The sequence below is a fragment of the Prionailurus viverrinus genome, chromosome B2, assembly GCF_022837055.1.
Source record: "Prionailurus viverrinus isolate Anna chromosome B2, UM_Priviv_1.0, whole genome shotgun sequence".
NCBI lineage: Eukaryota > Metazoa > Chordata > Mammalia > Carnivora > Felidae > Prionailurus > Prionailurus viverrinus.
The window spans coordinates 148,838,432-148,865,746 of NC_062565.1; the positions used below are offsets into that span (position 1 = coordinate 148,838,432).

General features: G+C 43.8%; 1 protein-coding gene across 4 annotated transcripts; it reads right to left on the reverse strand.

The window, feature by feature from the left end:
- Positions 1-207: 207 nt before the first annotated feature.
- On the reverse strand, positions 208-27,048 carry CB2H6orf118 (chromosome B2 C6orf118 homolog). Of its 4 annotated transcripts, none has more exons than XM_047859597.1 (10): positions 26,997-27,048; positions 20,202-20,884; positions 19,252-19,374; positions 18,357-18,416; positions 16,304-16,428; positions 9,901-9,959; positions 6,159-6,340; positions 3,090-3,143; positions 2,471-2,532; positions 208-396 (listed from the first exon to the last, which is right to left on the reverse strand). In XM_047859597.1, the coding sequence occupies exons 1-10, from the start codon at positions 27,019-27,021 to the stop codon at positions 336-338; spliced, it is 1,434 nt and encodes a 477-aa protein (XP_047715553.1). In that variant the 5' UTR covers positions 27,022-27,048; the 3' UTR covers positions 208-335. The 4 variants fall into 4 exon arrangements, with proteins under 4 accessions (XP_047715553.1, XP_047715552.1, XP_047715554.1 ...); XM_047859596.1 differs by having other exon boundaries at positions 208-419; XM_047859598.1 differs by lacking the exon at positions 19,252-19,374 and having other exon boundaries at positions 208-419.
- Between the last annotated feature and the right edge of the window lie 267 nt (positions 27,049-27,315).

Genomic DNA, 27,315 nt, shown 5'->3' on the forward strand with positions numbered 1-27,315 from the left:
AATAAATAATAATAAGACAAAAAAAGAAACATATTTGATCTGTATTGTAGCAGGGATGAATTTCTTATTTCTATCAAATAAGCAAAAAGTAGTTTTCCTTGGAGAAAACTATTAAATGAAAGCAGAAAATACCCTAACAACTACTATTGTTATGAATATGTACACAAAGTAAAACTAATCACAGGCACACATGTATTTATTCCAGTATCTTGATGCATATAGTGCATTAACTTTATTAGAAATTAAAACTGAAAAAAACTGACAAAATGAGATGTATCTTGATTACTTTATACATCTGCAGACATTCACGCTATGTACATGATGGCTGTGAATTTTCATGGGTCATTTTTCCAGTCCCTTGAGGGCTGTTGTCTGTTTCCTTCAAGTTTACAAATTCTGTAATGAAATCCCAAAGGTTCCTTAAACACAACAAATGAATACGATAGATGAGAAAGAAAGTACCTTAAGCATAAAAGGAAATTTTTAAATAAACATCTATTTCGGCACATATTTACTCAAAGACACATGGCGAGACTTTGTAATCTTCCACTTTGATTTTAAAGGATTTTTTGCAGCATTTTGGCCTTGAGTGTAGCAAAGATTCTCCCTAACTAGGGGGACAATCCCCTGCAGCATTTTCCAGACTACACACAGTGTGGCAGCAGAAGCAGAATTTACCTGGAAGATAGTGATGTTTAAACTTTAGGTCCATTCGCTCTCGTGGCCAGAACTATGGAAGGAGCCTCCCCAATCTGGTATTTTTAATTCCGTCTTCTTTTCCATTGAGGACACCCAATATGATCTAAGACCCGACAGAACCTGGATCCACCCGTATGGTTCACTCAGCAACCATTCCAACACCTTTCTCTGGTGACTTTCTCTACGACGTAAACTGGAAAGTAGGGTGTTCTGTTTCATAGAGTCTTTTGCAGCTAAAGATGCCCTGGGGACACAGTGCTGGGCCATGAGATATGTGTGGATCCCTGGGAAGGGCCTTCCCCTCTCAATAAAATAGAAAAGCCTCATAATGAGAAGCTCCTTGGCTTTTGTCCCTTTCTTCCCCCTTTGTTCCTCCGTGGGACAGAGATTCATGCCTCTCGACAGGCATATTTAAAAAAAATTTTTTTTAATTTTTTTAACGTTTATTTATTTTTGAGACAGAGAGAGACAGAGCATGAACGGGGGAGGGTCAGAGAGAGGGAGACACAGAATCGGAAGCAGGCTCCAGGCTCTGAGCCATCAGCCTAGAGCCCGACGTGGGGCTCGAACTCACGGACCGCGAGATCGTGACCTGAGCCGAAGTCAGGTGCTTAACCGACAGAGCCACCCAGGTTCCCCTGGAGACAGCCACACTGAGGAGGAAAACGATACTCAAGGGGAACAGAGAAGGAAGAGAGAAAGACACCAGTTCCCAATATTATCATTGAACCTAGGCCCCCTACAACTAAACGTCTTTTTACTGTTTTTACAAATCAGTCTTTTCCATGCTTAAACCAGTAGTTTTCTGTTGCTCTCGGCCTTACCAAATCCTGAGATTTGAGCTATAGGACCAACTGCAAGAAAATTAACCATAAAAGGCTAAACATGTAAAACAGATAATATAAATCAGCCATTTCATTTTTAAATTAAAGTTGTCAGAGCAATACCTATATAGGCTTCTTCAAAAATTTAATATCTCTAGGGGGCCTGAGGGAGCATCCAACGGTTGAGCATCCAACTTCGGCTCAGGTGATGATCTCGCAGTTTGTGAGTTTGAGCCCCACATTGGGCTCTGTGCTGACAGCTCAGAGCCTGGAGGCCGCTTCAGATTCTGTGTCTCCCCCTCTCTCTGCCCCTCCCCCGCTCATGCTCTGTCTCTGTCTGTCAACAATAAATAAATGTTTAAAAAATATTTTAAATTTAATATCTCTAAAAGCTATATAATTTGAGAAAAGAAAGCCACCCCTAGTCACACGTCTCCCCACTTTCCCGATCCTTGCCCATGAGAATTTAGTCTCAATTCTTCACTTCTTTCCAAATAATTTATTTCTATATTGCTAAACAATATATACTGACTGAGATTTAAATCTTGGGCTAAGCATTCTTTTATACGTGTGTGTGTGTGTGTGTGTGTGTGTGTATACATTTTTTAATGTTTATTTATTTTTGAAGGAGAGAGAGACCGAGTGTGAGTGGGGGAGGGGCAGAGAGAGAGGGAGACACAGAATCCGAAGCAGGCTCTGGGCTCCAAGCTGTCAGCACAGAGCCCGACGCGGGGCTCGAACCCACGAACCGTGAGATCGTGACCTGAGCCGAAGTCGAACGCTCAACCAACGGAGTTGGTCTAAGCATTCTTAAGCACAGGATGAAACATGCCTATTTAACACTCATGAATATAAACCCTTCCAAAGTACTGTTTAGTCTAATCTCGGTTTGAATGGATGGTTTTGAGAGATTGTCCCGCTTCTCCTACCATGACATCAATACTTACTGCTGCTCCCGCTCACTTGTCTCGTGCTTCTCTAGGTTCTGCTTCACATTGTTTTCAATAATCTACCACGAAGAAAAAATCATTGTTTCCGTATAATGGCATGGTATTGCTCATACATATCAACAAGAACACTGAACCAAAATGGAATACAATTTCTGGAATCAGGCGTAACATACTCATGTATACCATATATAATACAGAGGAATATGTATATATATATCCTAGAAGTAGAACTATAATCAGTTAAGCAGCAGATTCTTAGTACGAATTTTGGAGGGCTATCCTGAAAGTCATTAGAGGAGCCAGTTCACTACATTCCTTGCCACCACGTAAACTCATTACAGTTCATTGTTAGGTGTGGAAGGGTTAGAGGAACGGTCAATTCTGATTGGTATATCCAGCTATTTAAAAAGGTTGTTTATTTTTTTCACTAATACATTAGGTTACACCTGTCCGGTTTTAAGCTACTGTCTACATACTGAGATATTCCTAGCATTACAGAAATTATCATTTAGAAAGATAATGCATATATTCTTATTTTGTATATGACACAATACAAGAAGCACACAGCACTCAAGGAAATATTTCTATTGAAAAACACTGATTCACATAAACTTACATGTATTTTCTTCTTTAAAATTCGATTTGCTGTTTCTAATTTTATAGCTTCAGTCTGAAGGAGAAATGGTTTTAAAAGTAAGATACTTGGTTAAGAATATATGTTAAATACTTTTCCCCACTTATGGAACAAAAATATGTAAATGATGTTATTCTAAGTTCAAAAGTAGCCAATAGCACATCATTTAAAAACATGAATAAACAAAGCGTGACTGGAAGGACAGGTAGTAAGACAGATCCTAGCCCTCTAGATCAAAAACGAGAGGACATAAGGGTTGATATTACAAAAACCTAGAGAATTTTAAGGAAATTCTAAAGCAGTTCCTCAATTTTCATAACTAATCACAGAATCTGTTAAAGTGGCTTGATACAATATAAAAATACAAATATCAATAAGTCACATATATACCAGCAATAACTGATTACAAACTGTAATGTAAAATGTTTTTAAAGTTTCCATTAACAATAGTAACAGATGCCATAAAGTCCCGAGAGCAAACATAAAAAATTAAGAGCCAATGCATAAAAATAAATTAAATATATGTAAAATGACCCTTGATGGGAGTGTGAATATTGTAAAGCTGTAACTTCTTCCCGAATTAATCTATAGGTTCGCTGTAAACACAACCAAAATACTGAGAGTATTATTACTGAAACTTGAAAAATAATTTAACGCTGTGAATGAGAATATCCAAGATAATTGTGAGCAAAATAATGACGGGCAGAGGGTGTAAACATTTGCTCTTTCAGATTAGCAGTTACATCAGTGAACCTAGATAGTATATAATTAAAAACCTAAATTGAGCTTTCATCCCAAGTCTACTGCTTTCTCACTGTGACCTCAATCAAGTTACTGAGTGTATCTGTGCTGTGGTTTCCTTATCTGAAAAAGAGGGTTAATAATGGCTTAGGGTTGTTGGAAATTATACGAAATAGTATTTTTTAAATGTTCACAGTAGCATCTGGCACACTGTAAATCCCTGGTGCATTTAGTTATTTTTTATTTTGGTTAGAAATGACATATTTCAGGGGCGCCTGGGTGGCTCCGTCGGTTAAGTGTCTGACTTCGGCTCAGGTCACGATCTCGCAGTTTGTGAGTTCGAGCCCCGCGTAGGGCTCTGTGTTGACAGCTCGGAGCCTGGAGCCTGCTTGGGTTCTGTGTCTCCTTCTCTCTGCCCCTCCCCCACTTTCAGTCTCCCTCTCTCTGTCTCTCAAAAATAAATAAATGTAAAAAAAAAAAGTTTTTTTAAAATAAATGACATATATCAAATCCAAAACCAGAAATGAATTATTTCATAAGATAGTAAAAGCAATTCTATTGTAGCTTCTAGCATTTGATTTAAGGAGCAAAATATAAATAATAAATAGCTAAAGTAATATAAATTAGTGATATGGAACCCTTATACAGACTTTTCTATTTCCTAGATTCAATCCACTTCAAGAGGTTTTAATCATGAAGGAAAAATTTACATAATTTTACATTACATTTGTGATGTATCTTGTGATATATTTACATTATTACATGATTTAAAGCTATAACATATTTAAAGTTATATTATATAATTATATATACACTGCATAATACATAATACAATTTAATATAATATATTTAAAGTTATAATATATTTAAAACTATAACATATTATTTTCAATGTTTAAAAATTCAACTGTAAATTAGTGTTCATTCTCAGGACATTATGTCATTTAAAAAAGAATAGGCTGTAGGGGTACCTGAGTGGCTTAGTCGGTTAAGCCTCGACTTCGGTTAGGTCGTGATCTCACGTTCGTGGATTCGAACCCCGGGTCGGGCTCTGTGCTGACAGCTCAGAGCCTGGAGCCTGCTTTGGATTCTGTGTGTGTGTGTGTCTCTCTCTCTCTGCCCCTCCCCCCTCTCAAAATAAAGAAACATAAAAAAAAAAAGACTATAAACAAAATCACAGAAAGAAATCTGAACATACTATTTTAAAAGAAAGAGAGAAGTCAAAATAAGTTTAAACCACTACTAACTTCCTATACACTTTATAATTCTGCTTTTTTAAAAAATTTTAATGTTTATTTTTGAGAGAGAGAGAGAGAAAGAACATGAGCGGGAGAGGGGCAGAGAGAGAGGGAGACACAGAATCTGAAGCAGCTCCAGGCTCTGAGCTGTCAGCACAGAGCCTGACGCAGGGCTTGAACTCATGAATTGCAAGATTGTGACCTGAGCCGAAGTCGGACATTCAACTGACTGAGCCATCCAGGCGTCCCTTTATAATTCTGCTTTTTAAAAAAAGATTGAAAAAATAGTGCTGGAAAAATCTATGTAATTATATAACCATGAGACAAAGAATAATCATATATCATTTATAAACTCTATAACAAAGTGGTAACATTGAGTCAGATATTGCACAAATTAATTAGGTTACGACATACAAAAAGTAGAGTGCCATAACATTTCAAAACACAGACTACAATTTACATTATATTGTTCATCATTGGTTCGTCAAAATGGTTAGTAATAACTGTTAAAGACTACTTCTAGTATAGTAGACTTCTTTTTCCCTGGCAGTAGCGAATTTCTATCTTCTAGCATCATTGTTCAACTCACTGAAAATCTAACTACGAAGTTTCAATGTGACACAATGAAAACTGTTAGGGCTTTGGAACCCCCAAAGTATTAAGCTCGAATCCCAGCTTTGCCGCCTCTAACCTGTGTCACGTGGGGTAGGTAGTTCTGAACCCCTCTGAGCTTCAGCTCAAGCTACTTAGTACATATCGGATGACAATTGTCATCACCTTCATGACAAGCATCTTCTATACGAAATTGTTAAGAGACATCAATTGACCTGAAAGAGATCCACTTTGCACCTTACCAGAACTCTACATAATTTTTATCACCTTTATTTTTGTTGTTTTAGCTAGATCTCTTCATTATTCTAACCATTTGCTACAAATGTTTGGCAATTAAAATATATTTGGACCCAACTGTCTATTATTTTTCACCCAATGGCCAAATGAAATTGCTTCAGGTGTTTGCCAACCTCTTCAGGCAAAAGAACAATGTAGACATTCAAATGAATAAACTACATACCTCTATGCTTTTAATCCTATTTTCAGTGATATGTGAAATTCCAGTATGAATCAGAGTCGTTTTAATTTCTCTTTCAAGAGCATGAATTTCATCCCATTTACTGAGTATTTCACACCTCTTCTTTTCAACCTTCTCAATAAGGGTAAGGTGATCCTCATCCATTACATTTTTCTTAGATGATTCTGAAAATATTTTTAAAAGCAAAGTATTACTGTGTTTAATATGTCATCTCTTATGAATAGCATTATGCATTATTAACACTGGTGTATGTTATATACTGCCATACATAATGTGTGTATATATATGTGTGTGTATAATATATATATAAAATATATAATGTGTATATATATTATATATATATAATGTGTGTATATATAATGTGTATAATGTGTATATATATGTTACTTATATATTATATATAATGTGTATATATATAATGTGTATAATGTGTGTATAATATATATATTATATATACATAATGTGTGTATATATATAATGTGTATGTGTATATATGTGTATAATATATATTATATATATAATGTGTGTATATATATGTGTATATATGTGTGTATTATATATATATTATATATATTACATATATATAATGTGTGTATATATAATGTGTATGTGTATATGTGTATATATGTTATATATATGTTATATATAATGTGTATATATATATAATGTGTATAATGTGTGTATATATAATGTGTATGTGTATATATATGTATACATATATATATACACACACATATATATATATACATATACATATATGCATACATATATATTATATATATAATGTGTGTATATATGTGTATATTATATATTATATATATATTACATATATATAATGTGTGTATATAATGTGTATAATGTGTATATATGTGTATAATATATATACTATTTATATAAAGTGTATATATATACTGTGTATAATGTGTATAGTGTGTGTTTATATATGTAATGCTAAAATATAATAATGTAAGTCAAGGTTCAAGCACGTCAATAAAAATGATCTGATCTGAGAATGGGGACATGCCTCTTCTAATTCATTTATATTATCAAAAAGTATCTACTGAGTGCCCAATCTGAGCACCTAACACAGTGTGGGGAAGGTATGAGGACAACTCTGCAGAATCACGGCAAAATCGATAACCAAATGATGAACAGGCGTTAGAGAGGCGGAAGGGGATGGGGAGACGGAGAGAGGGCGGAAAGGCAGATTTCAGCACATTTCAGTAAAAAGAAAGGTATGCAGTAGTGTGGGGACTTTGAGGGCCAGGTGAGTGGCATCGGTAAATAACACTAGGAAGGAAGCAGGGGGAATACCCGATAAGGCCTTATAATCTATGTTGGGACATCAGTCGAAGCTGTGAAGGCTTTTAGGCCGGGATAAACACAACCACACAAAGGTCACTGTCTACAGTACCAAAAGTGGAAGAGAAAGAGCGAGGCTGGAACAGGAAAACCAGTCAGAAAGCCACTGCCATCATTCAAACAAGATCAGATCAGGATGGTACCTGTCGCCTAGAGAAGCGGAGAGATACAAAAATGATTTAAGGGACTGGAAACAAGGAGGGCTCACGGGATCTGAAAGTAGAGGAAGAGGTAGATATCCAAGTAACCCCTAGGTTTCAGCTCTGCCACAGCTAGGGACAGACGCGGTGCGAAGGAAGTGAGTAAACTGGAGCAGAGAGGTAAGATTCCATGTTGGCCATTAACTCCAAGCTCTGCTGAGGTGGTTGATGGGGTGAGGAGGGAAAGATTTCTGCCACAGGTTTCCTGACTTGACCTCCATGTGTTTGGTGGTGTCATTCATTGAAACAGAGAGTTTAGTCTTGATGATGTTGGGTTGAGGCACCTATGGGATACTCAAGTGGACACGTCCAGAGGGAAGTTGGATATACAAATCTGAAGCCAAAAAAGAGATCTGGGCTGGAAAGAGTTGGAATCAAAGATGTGTGTGTTGAACCAAAGACATGCCAAGGCTCCAACAGACATCAATATCTAAGGATTCAGAAAGGAGGTGGAGACATTGACAGTAACTCACTTGATTATACAGTACTTGAGTTACTAGAATGTAACTCATTAGAGGTAACTCACTAGAGCGGGAAGACAATTTTTTGAGAAAGAATGACTACCCCTTTCTGATAGAAAAAAAAAAAAAGGCAAGTCGAAAGAGTGATAATGCTTACCTATACAAAATGAACAAGATGGAAACCACTGCCATCATTCAAACTTGCCAGATTTGGAAGAAGGGAAAACTCTGAAGGTGAGTTCTGAAATCTGGGGAATGAGCTAAACAGATGCATGAGGAACTAACCAAGCGGGTAGGAACAGCCATAGTTAAGCTTCTACCCACGAAGTCTGATCCCCACCTCAACCTAAGCTGAGCGTTTTAACCTGCAACAATTGACTCAGGGCACAGAAGTCAAAAGGGATGTGAAGTCACTAAAATGACCCAACTGTTACCCCTTTTCTACCTAAGGAGGAAGACTGAGGCACCAACATGGGGAAATTCCACAGGAAATGTATGGTTGGAGGAGAGGCTCCTGAACGAGAAAGCTTTGGGGAAAAAGGAGAAGGATGAACACAAGCCACCAGATTTCTTCCATAGCACTGGAAAAGTGTCAGAAACAGCTAAAATCAAATATTAAGAAAAGTTTACTTCAGTTCTAGAAATTAGTAACATCCTCTTGTTTATTTTTTTATATCTTTCATTTTATCCCGTTAGCAATTAACAATAAAGCCCTTAGATTTAAAAGAAAAACGGGACAAACACCATATGATTCCACTCTTAAATGGAATCTTAAGAAGAAGAAGGAGAAGGAGAAGAAGAAACAAACAAAAAGCAGAATCAGACCTATAACTACAGAGAACAAACTGATGGTGGGCAGAGGGAAGGGGATGGAGGGATGGATAAAGGGGGTGAAGGGGAGAGGGAGGCATAGGGCTCCAGTTACGGAACGAGTAAGTCATGGGAACAAAAAGCAGAGCATAAGGAATGCAGTCAATGATACTATAACAGCAATGTACTGGGGCTCACGGTAGCCTTGCTCGCAGTGAGCGCAGAGCATATGCATAAACTTGTCAAATCACCAAGTTGTGCACCTGAAACTAATGTAAACATTGTGTGTCAATGCTACTCAAATTAAAATTAAGAAAAAAGGAAGATGGTGGGCTTGTGTTAGGAGACAGCAAGGAGACGGAAAATGGTGAGCTGGAGTTCCATCCATGACCCGTGTGGAAGAGGATCCCAGGAATAGGCAACGTGGATGCAGGAGAAGGGTGGACCCCACCACGCTCCGAGCCCTGAGAAGGAGTCAGAAGACGAGCACTGAGCCAGCCCCACAAGAGACCCTCGGAGGATGGCCAGCAGGTAAATCACACGGGTGTTGCTCACAGGAAGAAAGAACTAGCAGGAGGAAGCAAGAGACTCCAGCAAGAACCTTTGAGGCCAAGGTCTTCTAAGAACGTAAAACAGGTCAGATCTGTGAGTATATCCTAAAAGCCGCTGAGGGGGGGGTGGTTTAAAAGCTTAACCAACTGAGCCACCCAGGCTCCCCTCATTTGGTCAGTTTCTCGGGCTCTCGTCCAAATGTCTTGGTCAAAACAACGGAATTCTTTCTACAGGAGGTCTTGGCTTAACTCAGTGTTCTACTAAAAACCACAAAGATCTGAGAGAAGAATGAATTCGTGCACAGGTTGTATCTGGCTCCCGAGAAACACAATCACTTGCCCGACTCTTCCTTAGCTGATTGCAGCAACACGCGTTCCACTTCTAGTTCACTTCTGAGTCTACAGGTTTGATAATAAAAAGAGAGTAAAACATCAGAACTCCGTTTGCACCGTTCTTCCTTTGTCTATTTTATGCCACAGGTCTTTTAAAAAAAAAAAAATTGACAAATACCAAGTGATCTCGGTTTCTATCAAAAAAGGCGATTTTGCACATCGACGTAAGATGAGAGCCTCCAGCCGTCAAATTAAATAAACCAAAGGATACTTTCTTACCAAGATTGCACAAGCCACTAGCTGAAGAAGCTGGAAAATAAATAAATGATCTCCCATAGGGTTTATGGATATTATTTTGTTACTTGAATTTCTACGAAGCAGGGAAGCAAAGAAACCAGCGTTTACACTCTGAGACGAACCAGAGACGAGGGCCAGTGGAAGCACGTCACTGCTGTTGGAAGGCACACCTCATGTCCCCTGTGCATTTCGATTTCCTCCCACAGATACAATTCACAAATTCCAGTACATTTACACTAAAAGTAAAAATGCGAGAAATTTTAGGAGCACCTAGGTGGCTCAGTCAGTTAAGCGTCCAACTCTCGCTTGTGGCTCAGGTCACAATCTTACAGTCTGTGGGATCAAGCCCCACATTGGGCTCTGTGCTGAGCCTGAAGCCTGCTTGGGATTCTCTGTCTCCCTCTCTCTCTATATCCCTCCCCCTCCCAGACTCTCTCCTTCTCTCTCAAAACAAATAAATAAACTTAAAAAACATTTTAAAAGAAGGAAATGAAAACAGTTGTAATTTCTTTGTATCCTCCCCCTGGTTCCAAAGGAAAAAACAAAAACAAAAACACGAACACAATAATTAAACTAAATCAACTGTATTATCTCTGATTTGGAGGGGAAAAGACGGGGGTGCTAACATGTACAGAAAACCCCCGCGATTTGGTTACCAACATCACTACCACAAATGAGTCGATGCTGCCTGCCTACAAGAGGCCTAATGGTTAAATATTTCCACATACGTTAGCTCATTGCATCAGAGATTAAAAGAAATAGAAAGGTATTATGACCCCCAATGTTAAGAGATTGAGATTAAGTGAATTAATAATAATCTTAACAGTCTTTTCAGCATGTAGATCCAGAGCATTTAGTTTCTAGAAATGTTTAATGTATTACAGTTTCAAGTGTGATGTTCTGTCCCATTGATTTTTCTTCTTCTGAGACTTTAATTATGTGCAATGGATCGCCTTTGCCTGTCTTCCACTTCAACCACTTTTTCTCTGACTTTCTTTTCTTATCTCATTTTCATTCTCTTGCTTGTTCTCCCGCTTTTCTCTAGCGCTCTTTACTGTAGTGTCACTCAATGTGACGCTGGGAGTGTCGTAACTTAGTCTGGATCTATGACATAATCTTGACTTTTCCAACTAGCTTTTCCTCAGTGGCCAAAGCTTGATTCACATCTTCCTTTTTATTGCCATTCATTGCTGTGCTTATTGTTTACATTACTGACTCCAGATCGTTTTCATATCCAGAAACGCTCTTCAGGGAATATTTAAGTGTGGAGCGTTGTGGCAGTTTCCTTCTCCGACTTTTTGTTGTTGTCAGATGGCCGAGATTTTCATCAACTAAATTGCTTGGGCCCCCATTTTCTGTTCTCTCTTGAAGCCATTTGTACAGACAGAGATCACTTGCACCTCTGAACTGTGGTGGGCAGGGCTAGTGGTTCGGGGAGTGTTTGAGGTACGGGTTTCTAAATCCCCCTCCTCTGCCTCTTTTTCTCTTCAATGCACAGCTTTAAAGGATGCCGATCACTTCCTTTTAAACCTGTTCCCACCATATCATCATTTTGGAATTGGCTCTTTGCTTCCACACTCACTCCAAAGTCCTCTCCTTCTAAGTCAGTGCTCTGAGAGACCGACCAGTAACCTGTTATTATCTGTATTATTTAGGGAAGCTGCTCTCTCTCCCTCCCTCCTTCTCTCTCTTCCTCTCCCTCTATCTCTCCCTTCTCCCCTCCCTTTCTTCCCCCACTCCTCTATCCTTGTCTCTCTCTCCCTTTCCCTCTCTCTCCCTCCATTTCTCTCCTCACCCCTCTCTCTTTCTCTCTCTCCCTCCCTTTCAAGCCTCACCCCTCTGCCAGCAGAAGAAGAGATATAATAAAGATTAGAGTAGAAATAAACAATATAGAATCAAAAAAAAACCAGAACAGATCAATGAAACTAAGAGGTGGTTTAAATAAACAAAATTGATAACCCGCTAGACTTCTCAAAAAGAAGAGATGGGGATAAATAGATAAAATCACGAATGAAATTGGACTTACCACAACCAACCCTTCCAAAATACAAGCAATTATCAGAGAATACTATGAAAAAGTCTATGCCAGCAAACTGGACAACCTTGAAGAACTGGACAAACTCCTAGACACCCACATGCTGCCAAAACTCAAGTGGGAAGAAAGAGAAAATTTGGACAGACCCACAACTAGTGAAGAAATTGAATCAGTTATCAAAAATCTCCCAAGAAATAAGAGTCCTGGGCCACAGGGCTTCCCAGGGGAATTCTACCAGACATTTAAAGCAGAGTTAATACCTATCTTTCTCAAGCTGCTCCAAAAAATAGAAATGGAAGGAAAGCTTCTGGACTCATTCTATGAAGCCAGCATTCCCTTGATTCCCAAACCAGACAGAGACCCCACAAAAAAGGAAAAGTACAGGCCAATTTCCCTGATGAACAGGGATGCAAAAATGCAGACCCTCCTGGGCTGCAGGGCTGGTACAGTATTTGCAAATCATTGTGATACATCACATTAATAAAATAAAAAATAAATAAAATAAAATAAAATAATAAATAAAAAGAAAGGATAAGAACCATATGATCCTGTCAATAGATGTAGAAAAAGTATTTGACAAAATACAGCAACTTTTCTTCACAAAAAACCCTCAAGAAAGTTGGGACAGAAGGAACATACTTAAACATCATAAAAGCCATATATGAAAAACCCACAGCTAACATAATCCTCAATGAAAACTGAGAGCTTTCCCCCTGAGATCAGGAACATGACAGGGATGTCCACTCTCACCACTGTTGTTTAACATAGTGTTGGAAGTCCTAGCCTCAGCAATCATACAACAAAATGAAATAAAAGGCATCAAGCTGGCAAAGACGAAGTCAAACTTTCACTTTTCATAGACGACGTGATACTCTACATGGAAAACCCAAAAGACTCCACAAAAAAGCTGCTAGAACTGATACGTGAGTTCAGCAGAGTCGCAGGGCACAAAACCAATGTACAGAAATCAGTTGGCATTCCTATACACCAATAATGAAGCCAGAGAAAGAGAAATCAAGAAATCTATCCCATTTGCAATTGCACCAAGAACCATAAAATACCTAGGAATAAACCTAACCAAAGAGGTAAAAGATATGTATGCTGAAAACTATAGAAAACTTATGAAGTAAATTGAAGAAGACACAAATAAATGGAAAAACATTCCATGCTCATGCATTGGAAGAATGGATATTGTTAACATGTCAATACTACCCAAAGCAATCTACACATTCAATGCAATCCCAATCAAAATTGCACTGGAATTCTTCTCAAAGCTAGAACAAACAATCCTAAAATTTGTATGGAACCACAAAAGACCCTGAATAGCCAAAGTGATGTTGAAAAAAAAAACCAAAGCGGGAGGCATCACAATCCCAGACTTTAGCCTCTACTACAAAGCTGTAACCATCAAGATGGTATGGTATTCGCACAAAAACAGACACACAGACCAGTGGAATAGAAAAGAGAACCCAGAATGTACCCACAAACGTATGGCCAACTAATCTTTGACAAAGCAGGAAAGAGTATCCAATGGAAAAAAGACAGTCTCTTTAGCAAATGGTGCTGGGAGAACTGGACAGCAACATGCAGAAGAATGAAACTAGACCACTTTCTTACACCATTCACAAAAATAAATTCAAAATGGATGAAAGACTTAAATGTGAGACAAGAAACCATCAAAACCCTAAAGGAGAAAATAGGCAACAGCCTCTTTGACCTCAGCCGCAGCAATTTCCTGCTCGACACGTCTCCAAAGGCAAGGGAATTAAAAGCAAAAATGAACTATTGGGACCTCATCAAGATAAAAAGCTGCACTGCAAAGGAAACCATCAACAAAACTAAAAGGCAACCGACGGAATGGGAAAAGATATTGGCAAATGACATATCGGATAAAGGGTTACTCTCCAAAATCCATAAAGAACTTACCAAACTCCACACCCAAAAAAAACAAATAATCCAGTGAAGAAATGGGCAAAAGACATGAATAGACACTTCTCCAAAGAAGACATCCAGATGGCCAACCCACACATGAAAAGATGCTCAACATCACTCATCATCAGGGAAATACAAATCAAAGCCACGACGAGCCATCAAAGATATCACCTCACACCAGTCAGAGTGGCTAAAATGAACAAATCAGGAGACTCTAGATGCTGGCGAGGATGTGGAGAAACGGAACCCTCCTGCACTGTTGGTGGGAGTGCAAACTGGTGCAGCCGCTCTGGAAAACAGTGTGGAGGGTCCTCAAAAAATTAAAACTAGAACTACCCTACGACCCAGCAACAATGCTACTAGGAATTTACCCAAGCGATACAGGAGTGCTGACTCATAGGGGCACATATACCCCAATATTTATAGCAGCACTTTCAACAATAGCCAAATTATGGAAAGAGCCCAAATGTCCATCAATGGGTGAATGGATAAAGAAGATATGGTTTATATATACAATGGAATACTACTTGGCAATAAGGAAGAACGAAATCCTGCCATGTGTAGCAATGTGGATGGAACTGGAGGGTATTATGCTGAGTGAAATAAGTCAGGCAGAGAAAGACAGATACCACATGTTTTCACTCATGTGGAATCTGAGAAACTTAATAGAAGACCATGGGGGAGGGGAAGGGGGGAAAACAATAGTTTCAAACAGAGAGGGAGGGAGGTAAACCATCAGAGACTCTTAAATCCAGAGAACAAACTGAGGGTTGATGGGAGAGTGGAGGAAGGGAAAACGGGTGATGGGCATTGAGGAGGGCACCTGTTGGGATGAGCACTGGGTGTTGTATGGAAGCCATGAACCACGGGAATCTACCCCCAAAACTAAGAGCACACTTTACACACCGTATGTCAGCCAATTTGACAATAAATTATATTTTTAAAAATTGTATTTTAAATTATATTTAAAAAAGACCTAAGTCAATGGAATGGCCTCCCAGGATCACAGCTTGGAAGGCGCAATGTGGTAAAGGTGATGATACCCTCCCAGGCCATCTACCAATCAATTCAATCCCTACCAAAGTCCCAAAGGCCATTTCAGCAGAAATGAAAAGGATGTTATCTTTAATACAAAGTCTGCAAAAGGGGGCGCCTTCGTGGCTCAGTCATTTCAGTGTCCAACTTCTGCTCAGGTGAATATCTCGTGGTTCATGAGTTCAAGCACCACATCCGGTGCATTGCTATCAGCACAGAGCCTGCTTCAGATCCTCTGTCCTCCTCTCTCTCTGCCCCTCCCCCACTTGCTCTCTCAAAAACAAATCAACATTGAAAAAAAAAACCTCACTCCCCTCTCTCTCCTCCTTCCTCCTACCCCCTTTCTTTTTCTCCCCATCCCTCTGTCCTTCTCTCTCCCTTTCCCTCTCTCTCCCTCCCACTCTCTCTTCACCTCTCTCCTTCTCTCTCTCACTGGTCTTAGAACATGTTATGTTTTCTACCAGTTCCATTGTTCTCCCTTCCCCCACTGCCCTTTCTGTCACGAAGGTTTGTAGAAAGACCGTAGATAACGATTCACTGCCATTTGATGTGCATTTTTCCATTTTCAGGTATTCTGAAGTCTGGATGCTTTTTGTCTTCTAGTTATACTGAAGGCACCGTTTCATTTTTTGGTTTTTGTTTCCTGTTTTGTTTTCTTGAGTGTGCTGGCTTTGCTTCAATCTTTTTTTTTTTAACCCTCTACAAAACATGCGCCCTATCCAATTGTTATTTCATCTGGAAGACTATACAGAAAGGTCAAAAGATGTTTTTAAGTTAAGAGAAAATAATAGCCCATTCATGAAAGGTGTCTTGACTTTGCAGCTGGGTCACCTACCAGTAGGTCCCCAGGAGACCACCACGGAAGATAAGATTCCCTCGGAAACCATCCCAAACCACCCTCCCCCATACAAACACTGGGTTTGGTTGAATTTCCCAGTCACAGATGTGATGGCTTGGGAAAGGGGTCAGATGACAGGCACACTGTTAGCGAAGGCAACACATCTCACCCAACAATGCAGGAAAAATGTAAATACACACTTGTCACATGGTTTTAATACATTGTACAATAGTATAATCCCAACATAAATCAAATCAGACTGTGAACCCTCACTTGTCATTATGCTCCAGGGCAGCCTTGGTGGCCGTCACAATTGCCCTCAGCTCCTCCCTGGCCTGGTTGACATCTGCTGTCTTCACGGACCTCTTCTCCAGCCCCTTGGCATTAGCCAACAGAGTCTAGGAGGACAAGGCCATAACGGATGAGACGCACACAGGAAGGAATATTACAGTGTATTCAAGATATTCTGAGTCAAAATAGAAATTCTAGGTAAAATAGGTAAATAGAGAGGAAAATATGGGAGGAGGGATAACTCGTCATGTAAAGATCTGGACAAAATATTGTTTTAAAATTTATGAAGGCTTTATTTTATGAAGACATTTAAAAAGTGGTGAGGTTTCACCGTAGGATGTGGAGACACAAAGATCCCTGCCTCTTTAGGTGATGGGCTGCTACATTTCCAGAAACAGAAAGAAAGAGCTGATGCCCTGTTGGCCAGGGAACTTTTCATGCTGGTGTTTGATTGAAATTAGCGCACATACGTTCATCTGGACTCAACGTGAAAAACCCAAGGAACAGGGTAGGCCGCCAACCAGAGCCTTTGCTTGTTCCTCTCAAACAAAAGCTTACTTTTCTGGGGCGCCTGGGCGGCTCAGCGAGTTAAGCATCTGACTCTTGGTTTTAGCTCAAGTCATGATGTCACAGTTCGTGAGAGGGAGCCCCGCGTCGGGCTCCGTGCCCCGACAGTGCGGATCCTACTTGGGATTCTCTCTCCCCCTCTCTCGGCCGCTTCCCCACTCATGCTGCTCGCTCGCTCGCTCGCTCGCTCTCTCTCAAAATAAATAAACTTAAAAAAAAAGGCTGTCTCTCCCTCTTCCTCTGCTCCTAAGATGAGGCAAGATAAAGTAAAATAAGACAAAATAAAATTAAAATAAAATAATAAAATAATTACAGATGAAAAGAAAAGATTTAAGGAGTAAATCAGAACGGACCTCCCTGTAAGGCTGTGATGTTTTTCAAATACAAGGCAACTGTACTTCCCAATTTATAAAACAGAATTCTTTTTTTGTTTTTTTTTAATTTTTTTTTTAACGTTTATTTATTTTTGAGACAGGGAGAGACAGAGCATGAACGGGGGAGGGTCACAGAGAGAGGGAGACACAGAATCTGAAACAGGCTCCAGGCTCTGAGCTGTCAGCACAGAGCCCGACGCGGGGCTCGAACCCACTGACCGCGAGATCGTGACCTGAGCCGAAGTCAGACGCTTAACCGACTAAGCCACCCAGGCGCCCCAAGACAGAATTCTTAAACTTTATTGAATTCAAAAAGTCAAAAGTAGCTTTAGTAACGCTACATCCTCTTAGTTTTTGTGAACGAGGGAGTTGATCTCGCAGTCTATTTTCCTTACTAGAACATCCACAGGTGCGACCTCAGCCTGGAGGGGACACCTGGGGGCTGTCAGCAGTTAGGCGAGGACACCATGCACTTGTACGTGCTGCATTACCTCTCCGACTCCCCTTCTGGCCCCACCCAGGGAAGCAGACGTAGGCCTCAGCTTGTACGGGTCCGTGGGATTAGATTGGGCCCCCCAGGTAATTCAGGATAGTTTCCCTATCTTTAGGTCTGTAATCTGCCTGCCCCAGACACCTAAGTGTCAACATCCAATGGGATTATACCTGGACACAGGTATAATCTGGAACTCCCAGGAAGTATCTGGGTGCCATAGACAGAGCTGGGGATCATCAGTACAAAGGTGAGCAAATATATCGTATAACCAGAGAAAGAGGGAGAAAAGGGCCAGTGCCGAGTGAAACAGCCATGGGAGGACAAGGTTACAGGGGGACGAGCCAGAGAGATCCCTGAGAACTGGTGGCCAGAGACATTGGCACAACACAAGCAACGTGTGTGCCCCTCCTCCACCCCACCGCTGGTGCTCACTGCGATCAGAAGGTGAAGTCCTTACCCACAAGCCCCTCAGCTGCTCTCCAGCTTTTCTACTATGGAAGCAGACGGGGCCTCTTGGATTCTGAATGTTTTCTCTTGCCCATGAAATATGAAAGAATAAAGAAACAGGCTCTATTTAGGCACTTGCACGATCATTCGTTACCTTATACTGTGATGTGGTCTGGGACCGCAGGAGTATTGCCATGTAGAGTTCGTATTCATCCTATACCAAAAAAAAAAAAAAAAAAAAAAAAAAAAATCCATTGAAAACGTGTTTAACACTACTATGTAAGTGTTTTTGCATGTATAAATAATATGGAAGTTAAGGATGTCAGTCTAGATCATTTCAAAAATATAAAATGTTCCTTCAACATATTAACCAATACGCACAATAAAGTGTATAAAATCTCACCAACCTGGAAGCAGGTCTGAATGTTAACTATGGATCACCTCAGAAGAGTATCATCAAATACTCTGACACGCACACACAGCACGTGATCTCCTGCCATATGGGTGCTCTGGGGACTTGGGTCCTGCCGACCTGCCAGAGATGGGCTCCCCTAGGGATGGGGACATTCTCTGGAGAACAGGCCACTGTATTCCTGCTTTTAAGTATCCTCGTCTTTAGGATTTGGATAAGAGAAAGATGTGTAAGAAAACCCGTTTCAACTCACTTTTGATATGAAGCTCAACGTTCATCATGAAATCACAACAAACTTATAATTCCATAAGAATTTACATAAACTTATTATGCATAATTATAAATGTTTATATGTGTTATATATATATACAATTTGTAAAAGTCTATAAATAGTTGGAAAGCTTTAGCAGGAAAGAAAATGGGCTTAAGGAGTGAGCTAGCTGGTTGTTTATTCACATGTCCCACTGGTGATTTGCGTGGCCATAAGCACATTACTTTGAGTCTGTGAGTCACTTTCCGTCTCTGTAAAATGGAAGCCATGATACTTGGCAGGAATTCTGTGAGAACAGCAATCCTGTGCGCAGAATGTCATGTATGGCTCTCAACTGTTATGTGACAAATATACCCTTATTATTACCTTAACTTCTTTCAAGATATCCCCAAATATCAAAGAACTATTGCAAATATCTTCAAAGACTTTTCCATAGACCTGCAGTCTGTTGAACTGTTGGGAGTCACATACACACACGTTTTGGAGCTCCTGGTGGAGAAACAGAACCAGACATTTCAGGATGTCTTAATTTTCCTTTCCAAAGAGTTTCTCAGGGGGGAGGAATGAAATTTCCATGGGGTTTTCTATCAGCAGGTCCAGCTCATACCAGCCCAGAGCTGGGTCTGGGCAGAGCCAGGCAGCCAACCGAGGAGCCTGAGGAGGTCTGATTGCTTGATTGTCCAAGGCGTGTTTGTCTTTGTTTTCTTTATTCACCTCCTTGCACCCTGTATTTAAGGACTTGCTGCACCCACAGAGTCCTTCTCTTTCCATTAGTCCTCTCAGCCAAACAGGTTTGGTTACTTCTCAGGCACACTGCTACTTCCTCTCTTCCCGTAGTCTCTCTCTTGCATCACATGCCCGGTCACTGTGCATGACTCACGGCCCCTGGGAGTTCACTAAAGCGACTCCCATCATGCTAATTATCTTCCACAGACACGAGTGACTCCGGGCAGAATCTACCTCTGTCACCTGACTACCCCGCCTCACTCTGCCCTCAGTGCTTTCATAGCAAGTTAGGCAAACCTTTCCTCAGATGCATCTGCTATCCATGAACATTGTATATCACAGCTGCCAGGCAGCGTCTGATGCTCTCCCTATGAAATCACCTCCAACTGATTAAGTTTCTGGATTTAGCCTTCTTCTACTTCTCCCCGTGATGATTTACCTCGTGTCAGATGTTCCCAGCCCCTGGTGGATATCCTACATCCTACCCGGAAATGTAAATGAGGTGTCTGAATGCGGACGTCCACCCACAACATTTGGACACCCAGAACTCCTGCAGTGTGCCCACGGGACTGCAAGGTCAACCTCCTTACCTGTTCCAACTTCTTCTCATGCCGTGTCGCTGCCTGCCTCCCAGTGAAGTCGTTCTTCCGGAGATGGTGCTTCGCAAGAACTTCTTTTTGGAAACGCAAGAACTTCCTGTACTTGTCCGTCTTCGTCAGGCCGGCTAAGTACGAGCTGATGTACTGATACTCATCCTTATGTCGGGGAGGCATCACGCACTGACGGCTGGACTCCACCGCTCTGTACTTGAGAACCTTCATCTCTGGCAACCTCAGCTCTTCTCTCCTCCGCCACTCAGGAGAACCCTCTCTCCTTGGAGACTTCCTTTGAATGAAATCCTCTTCTGCAGTGTGGGAACTATGCTCCGCGGGGTTCAAATACCTGAACAGCGGTGCGTTCTGTGCCTCATTGGGCCCCAGAGCTGTATTGATGGTAAAATAAGCCAGAGCGTCTTTCATCTTGGTGATCTCCTTATCGGATTTTCCGGTCGGCTTTTCCACCTGGAAGATCTTTTCCCCTTTTGGTCTATTGGCGTTGGGCCAGTGATACAGGATGGTCTCAGGAGGCCTGTAGAGCTTATTGGGATTCAAGTGCCCAGAGGTGTAAAGATAGACATCCTCTCTGTGATCTTTCTGAAGCTTGTTCAGAAGTGTCCTTAGATTGCATAAAGTCTGAACACCTGGCACCTCACAGTGTTTCCACCGCAGGTAAACTGGTCAGGAAAGATAACGAGAAATAAACTGGTCAGGAAAGATAATTAAGTCGGAGATTCCACGATAAGACAATAAGACCGCTGTGCGTATCTGCTGAGCTGCTACCTCCCAGTCCCAGAGGAGGAGCTGACAGACACGAGAGGAAACAGCACGCAGGCCAGGCCTGCTGCAAACGGGGGGCTGCTAGGTGCACATGATGTGCAGGTCTGATCAGAGAGCCCAGGGCCCCGCAGGGGCGCACCTGGCTGGCTCAGTTGGTAGAGCGTAAGACTCTCGGTCTTGGGGTGGCAGGTTTTAGTCCTATGTTGGGTGTGGAGATTACTTCAAAATAAAGTAAGACAGAGAGGGAGAGAAAGAGAAGAAAGAAAGAAAGAAAGAAAGAAAAAGGAAAAAAGAAAAGAAGGAAGGAGGAAAGAAAGAGAGAGAGAAAGAAAGGAGGGAGGGAGGAAGGGAGAAAGAAGGAAAGAAAGAAAGAAACCAGGGCCCTACAAAGCCAAGAAGGAGGAGGATGGGGCTTTCGATTCAACAGAGGGTTTCTTAGAATATTAGCAAAGGTTCTGAAAGGGAAGTTTAACGGCATAATTAGAATTCATAATGATGATGCTCAGAGACACCCAACGTAGGAAATAAACACAGGTGTTTTCTCTCTCAATACTGAAATGTCTCAGCGTCCCTGACCAAACCCCCAGGGACTGACAAGTCCGTCACCCCTTCTGCTCCCATCCCCGCTTGTAGAAGATAAGGAGCCACGGAGTAAACCCCGTGGCAGAGCTGACGGGGACCCCGGCTCCTTCCACAAAGGGCCCAGCTTCTCCTATGTCCCCGTGGTGGGGTGCCACGTGGGCACATGGTCCAGGACATAAAACTGGAAAAACCTGGCTGTTTGAATCAGACTCCTAACCACGTGAGCTCTAAACGGTTACATAATCTCTCTGAATCATAATTTCTTCCTCTGAAAGATCAGGATAATCATCCTACTCAAAAGGGTTGATTGACAGCTAAATGGCATCGCTTTTGGCAAAGAAGCACACGGCCTAGAACAGACACTCCATGAACGGTATCTATTTTCAGGAAAGGACTAGAGCACAGGGAACACCTTGCCAAATGCTTCTGGTAGAACAAGAGTTGACCCAGACTTCAACTCGAGCAAAGGAGATTTCTTTTCGGCCACGCGCCGTGAGGGCCCCGGAGCCACGCGCATACGGCATAACTTTCCAGAGAACCCCGGAGGAGTAGCTGACCAGATCTGCGGTCCCACACGTCAACCTGGGCTGGGGAGGGCGCTGGCAACAGAGCCCTTGAGGGCCCACCCTGAACACCCCCCCATCCAAGCGTTGCCCACATCCGTGACCCTGGGCCCCACGATGATTCCATCTGTGACTAGTTTCGTCCCCATGCTGTAAAAGGGAAGCAGAAGGACTTATGTGACCCACTCGGGTCCAGACACCTCTCGAGGCAGGTAGCGTGTTGGGTGGGCCTCACCTAATCACATGAAGATGGTCATAGAGGAGGGGTCAGAGGTCGGGGGGCATGAGGAGAACTGATCCCTGAATACAGCATTTGTACCAAACTGTTGGATCAGCTCTCTTATCCCCCAAGTGCCTGGGCTCCAAGGGAGGGCTTTCTGGGACCCGTGCCACATCCAAACCCTGACCAGTCCACATCCAGAAGCAGTGACAATAAATCAGGACACAGTATTTCCTCTGTTTTCACCTGTGAAAAGTAAAAAAGGCCCAGAGAACATGAAGAACCGGGGTAACTTCTGTTACCATATAACAAATTACTACAAACAGCAGCTTCAAACCCGTGTTTAGCTCAAGGTTATATGGGTCCGGACTTCAGCCTGAAGGGGCTGGATTCTCCACTGGGGATATCACAACACAGATATCAAAATGTGGGCCTGGCTGAGCTCTTGGAAGCCTTGGAAGTGGGGTGGGGAACCTGCTGGCAGCCTTATTCCTATTGTTGAGCGAATCGAGTTCTTGCGATGGTAGGACCGAGGTCCCCACTTCCTCGTTGGCTGTTGGTGGCGCTGACGCTCAGCTCCTAGTGGCTGCCCTCGTTCTAAAAATATGACTTCCTTTTCCACATTTATTCATGAAGCAAAACAGTTAACTCTTGGTCTCTTTCTGAGACCCTTCATCCTTCATCCCCGAACCCCCTTCACATATTCTCATGCTCCCCGACCTCTGACCCCTCCACTATGACCAGCTTCGTGTGATTAGGTCAGGCCCACCCAACATGCTACCTGTCTTGAGGTCTCTGGTGCCGTGGGATACAGCACAATCGCAGAGCACTCTGTCCCCCTGTTCAAAGGCTTGGGGACTATGCCAAGTGTCCACGAGAGGTCAGGCAAACTTGAGCCATTCCAGAATTCTACCCACCTCGGGGATACTGCCAAGCCCAGACCACAGTCTCCCCTTCTCCCTGTCGATTAGCTTCTTACTTCAAAGAAACCACTCATAAAATGTTAAAATATCAACAGAACATTTTTTCAAGATGGATGATCAAAGGCATCAACACTTAAAAGAAGGTGCTAAAACCACATCGTATTTGTTGGGCTTCTCCAGAGGACAGAACCAAAAGGGTGTAGAGAGAGAGAATATATAGAGATTTCTTCTAAGGAATCGGCTCACGTGATTATGCTACAAACCCACCTCATGCCCAAGGCGTTCTGCTGCAGAATTCCCTCTGGCTCTGGGGAGGGTCAGTGTTTATTCGAGTAAGGCCTTCGACAGCAGACGAGGCCCGCCCACATTTCAGAGAGCAATCTGCTCCACTCGAAGTCTACTGGGATAAAGGTTACCTTCATCCAACAAACATCCTCAACAGAGACATCCAGAATGAAATTTGACCAAACCATCTGGGCACCGTGGCCTAGCTGCGCTGAGAACTAAAATTCCCCGTCACCTACATGATACCAACTCTCTTTGGAAAGCAGGAGAAAGAGGCATTTCTGGTGTTGTGCTATCCTGTCGATTTTATTTCCCAGAAGGCTTTGGAACCACCGGAAAATTAGCAAAATCATTCTCCTCAGAGCGGCCAGAGCAGAGGCCCAGGGCCGCGGGGAACCGGCCCAGCCAGGCTGGGTGCTTGAACTCCTGAATCTACCCGGGGAAGCCTCCGTCTGTGCAGATACTCGGGTTGGTTTTGCCCCCTCCGGCGTTTTAATCGCCTGTCGGGTGTCTACAGCGCTTCTCGAGATCGTAATCCCTCTCTCCTGAACTCTGCACACGGCCTCGTCCTGTCCTTGTTCACTCTCTGCCACCAACCGTCACACGCTTCCGGGGCGATTTCGACAGTTCCTCAAGGGAAGGAACTGTTTTTATTAACATCAGCCGCGTCAGGAAGAGACCAAGAGTTAACTGTTTTGCTTCATGAGTCAACGTGGGAAAGGAAGTCATATTCTTAGAATTTGAAATAATAATACAAAATTTTACTCCGCACCACACCGTGCTCTCTCCCTCAGAGGATTCCGCACCAGGAATCATGTTCATTTTGTTTTGTTTAAGTTTATTTATTTATTTTGAGAGGCGGGGGGTGGGAGGGAGAATCCCCAGTAGGCTCCACACTGCTCACCTGGAGCCTGACACCGGGCCCGAACCCATGAACTGTGACATCATCGCCTGAGCTGAAATCAAGAGCCAGACACTTAACTGACTGAGCCCCCCAAGCGCCCCCATCCCACCGGGAATTCCAAAGTCCAGTAGGAATGAGCTATGAGTACCCGCGACAGGGCGAACGTGGGAGTGTCTATAGTGAGGTAGTGAGAAGCGGGAAAACACCTCACCTTAATTATCCTGAAATCGCTGGGCCCGGAAGGCGGATTCGTGAGCCCACCTCCCATTTCTATGCTCCTAACAAAGGGACTTTGCAGATTTAATTAAAGTTATGCCCTTAAAATAGGGTTTCCTGAATTACCTGGGGGGCGCGATCTAATCCCATGGGCCCCTAACAGCACAGAACAGAACCTTCCCTGGCTGGGGCCAGAAGGGGAGTCGGAGAGATTCCCTGTGATGGAAGGATTCCATGGCCACTGGGGGCTCTGGGATGGGGGTGGGGGGCCAGGTGGGGCCCTGGGGAGAGGCGTCCAGGAGCTGACAGGCGACAGGGACAGGACCTCAAGTCCTACAACCGCAACGAAGTGGGTCCTGCCCGACAACCTGAGTGATCCTGGAGGACAGTCCGCCCCAGAGCCTTCAGAAAGGAAGGGAGCCCAGCTGGTACCGAGAGTTCTGCCCAGAGAGACCCCAGCAGGGCCCAGCAGAGCCAACCAGACTTCTGCCCCACAGGACAGAGATGCGGAGTTTGGTTTGCTTTGTGTCACTACATCTGTGGTCATCCGTTACAGCAGCAGCAGAAAACGAACGAATACAGCAAGGGGAGTGCAGGCTAGGCGGTATCCAGGACTGGACAGGCCAGTTGGTGATGACGATCAGGGGAGGGCTTGTGGCCAGTGGGAGGGGCGGGAAAACCACCCAAGAGACTTGGCAATTCGGGAGAGCCAGCACTGCCGGGAGAGGAGATGGGTAGCCACCCCTGAACACCATCGCCCCCTCCCTGGAACCCCCCACCCCAGGGTCCCCCACCCCCTAGATCCCAAAAGGAAGAACGCAGTGATGCCTCCCAAAGTCAGGGAGAGGCTTCAGTTCCTTTTATTATTATTAATTAGTTAATTAATTAATTCAGACAGCACAAGCTGGGAAGGGGCAGAAATGGAGGGAGGAAGGGAGGGAGGGGGAGAAAAAGAGAGAGAGGGAGAGAGAGAGAGAGAGAGAGAGAGCCAAGCCGCCTCCTTGCTGTCAGCACAGAGCCTGACTCTCCGGCTTAATCCCACCAACCTTGAGATCGAGATCGTGACCTGAGCCAAAAGCAAGAGTCCGAGGCGAAACTGACTGAGCCCCCAGGCGCCCAGAGGCTTCAGTTTCTTTACCTACGTGTTAAACAAAAAAAACCACCTCAAAAGCCTGGGACGCTGTAAATTTCTAACCACCGCCTGCGGCACAGCCCGTGCGATGCCTCAGCCCTTACTTTTTTGCATTTCACCCGATCTCCTGGTGTGGGGTCGGCCTGGCAACGAATTTCTCCTCCTCCTTTTCACTGTACAGAATATGCACTTATTAAGAAATACCAAAACAAAAAACAAAAAAAAGGACGCGCTGGTGTATTTCCCACCACCGCGTGGCACGTTTTGCACACACCACGCAGCCGCCCCGTGACTGGAACCTTCTCGGGCAGTGCCGGGAGGGGGGGGGGGGGCGGCGCTTAGGGACCACGCACACAGACACTGCAAGGCCAGCGTGAGTGACCACGTCTGGGAGCCCCCGCCACCTCCCCATCCCGCCACCCAAAGGAGCCCCGCAGACACCGCGGGGGCGCGCGCAGAAACGCGTATTCCGCGCCAGGCCGTCTGAACAATCGGCCACCGTCCGTGGCGGGCAACAGACCTCACGGTGCGCGGGCACAAAGGGACTCTGAAAGGGCTGAAACAGCGGACCTGGAAATCCATTCAGACCACGTGCCTGGGGACTGGAGATTATCATGGGCCATTATCATGCAGAGACTTTATTTAAAAAAAAGGGGGCGGGGGACGGGGGTGGTGGAGAGGTTTCGCGAACACAGCTCGTCGAGTCATTGCACGGGGAACAGAAGAAAGGGTCCGAAACCACGGGAAACCACCTCGCGGGGCGGCCCGCCTGCGGTCTGCGGCTGCCCAGCGAGGCCCCGCAGGACGCGGCGCCGCTGGACGGGCCCCGAAACGGGGCTCTTTACAACGGGCGCTCCCAACGGCTTCTAGAAATCCCGCCCTCATCCCTCCTCCCGCCGGGGGACGCACACGAGCACGTGCCCACACGCACGCTCGAGTGCACACACGCACGTGCGCGCACACGACCTTGTTCCTTTGAACGTGACCCTGAGCTGTTCCGGGGAGGCACCGCATCCCCCGCCCCCCTCCGCACGCAGTCCCAAACCCGGGTGACCCGGCGGCCGAGGCGCAGACGCCAGAAGCGGTTTCATTCGTCACACCAGGCTCAGGGCAGCCGGGGCCTGGACGATCACACCGCGAACGGACGTCAGGCGGCGCCCACGGCGCGCTCGGGGCGCACTTACACTCGGGCTCTGACTCCCGGGCCATCGTCGCTCCGCCGCAGCTCCCGGGAGCCCGCGGTTACCACGGAGACGGACAAACATTCGGAGCCCCGCCCCCGCGGGGAGGGGCCCTCTGCTGCTGGGCAACCGCCACCCGGCCCCGCCCTCCGCCCCTCCCTCCCTTATATGTCTTCTCAAACTGGAAGTACTACATTTCCTGGCTTATTATTATTATCATTTTTAATAAAACACTTCTTACGATTTGATAACCGTCAAAATACCCTTGTACGTTAATACTTTGCCAAAGCCCGGGGAGCACAAAAGGCAACTGGTCTTTGGC

What these genes read in the sequence shown, in the direction of transcription:
- CB2H6orf118 (XM_047859596.1), bottom strand. Translation starts at nt 27,021, where the DNA reads ATGGCCCGGGAGTCAGAGCCCGAGT. An exon ending in ATGAGAAGAAGTTGGAACAG is followed by an intron (nt 19,375 to 20,201) that starts GTAAGGAGGTTG and finishes TTTCTCCACCAG; the next exon opens with GAGCTCCAAAACGTGTGTGT. An exon ending in ATAGGATTAAAAGCATAGAG is followed by an intron (nt 3,144 to 6,158) that starts GTATGTAGTTTA and finishes TTTCTCCTTCAG; the next exon opens with ACTGAAGCTATAAAATTAGA.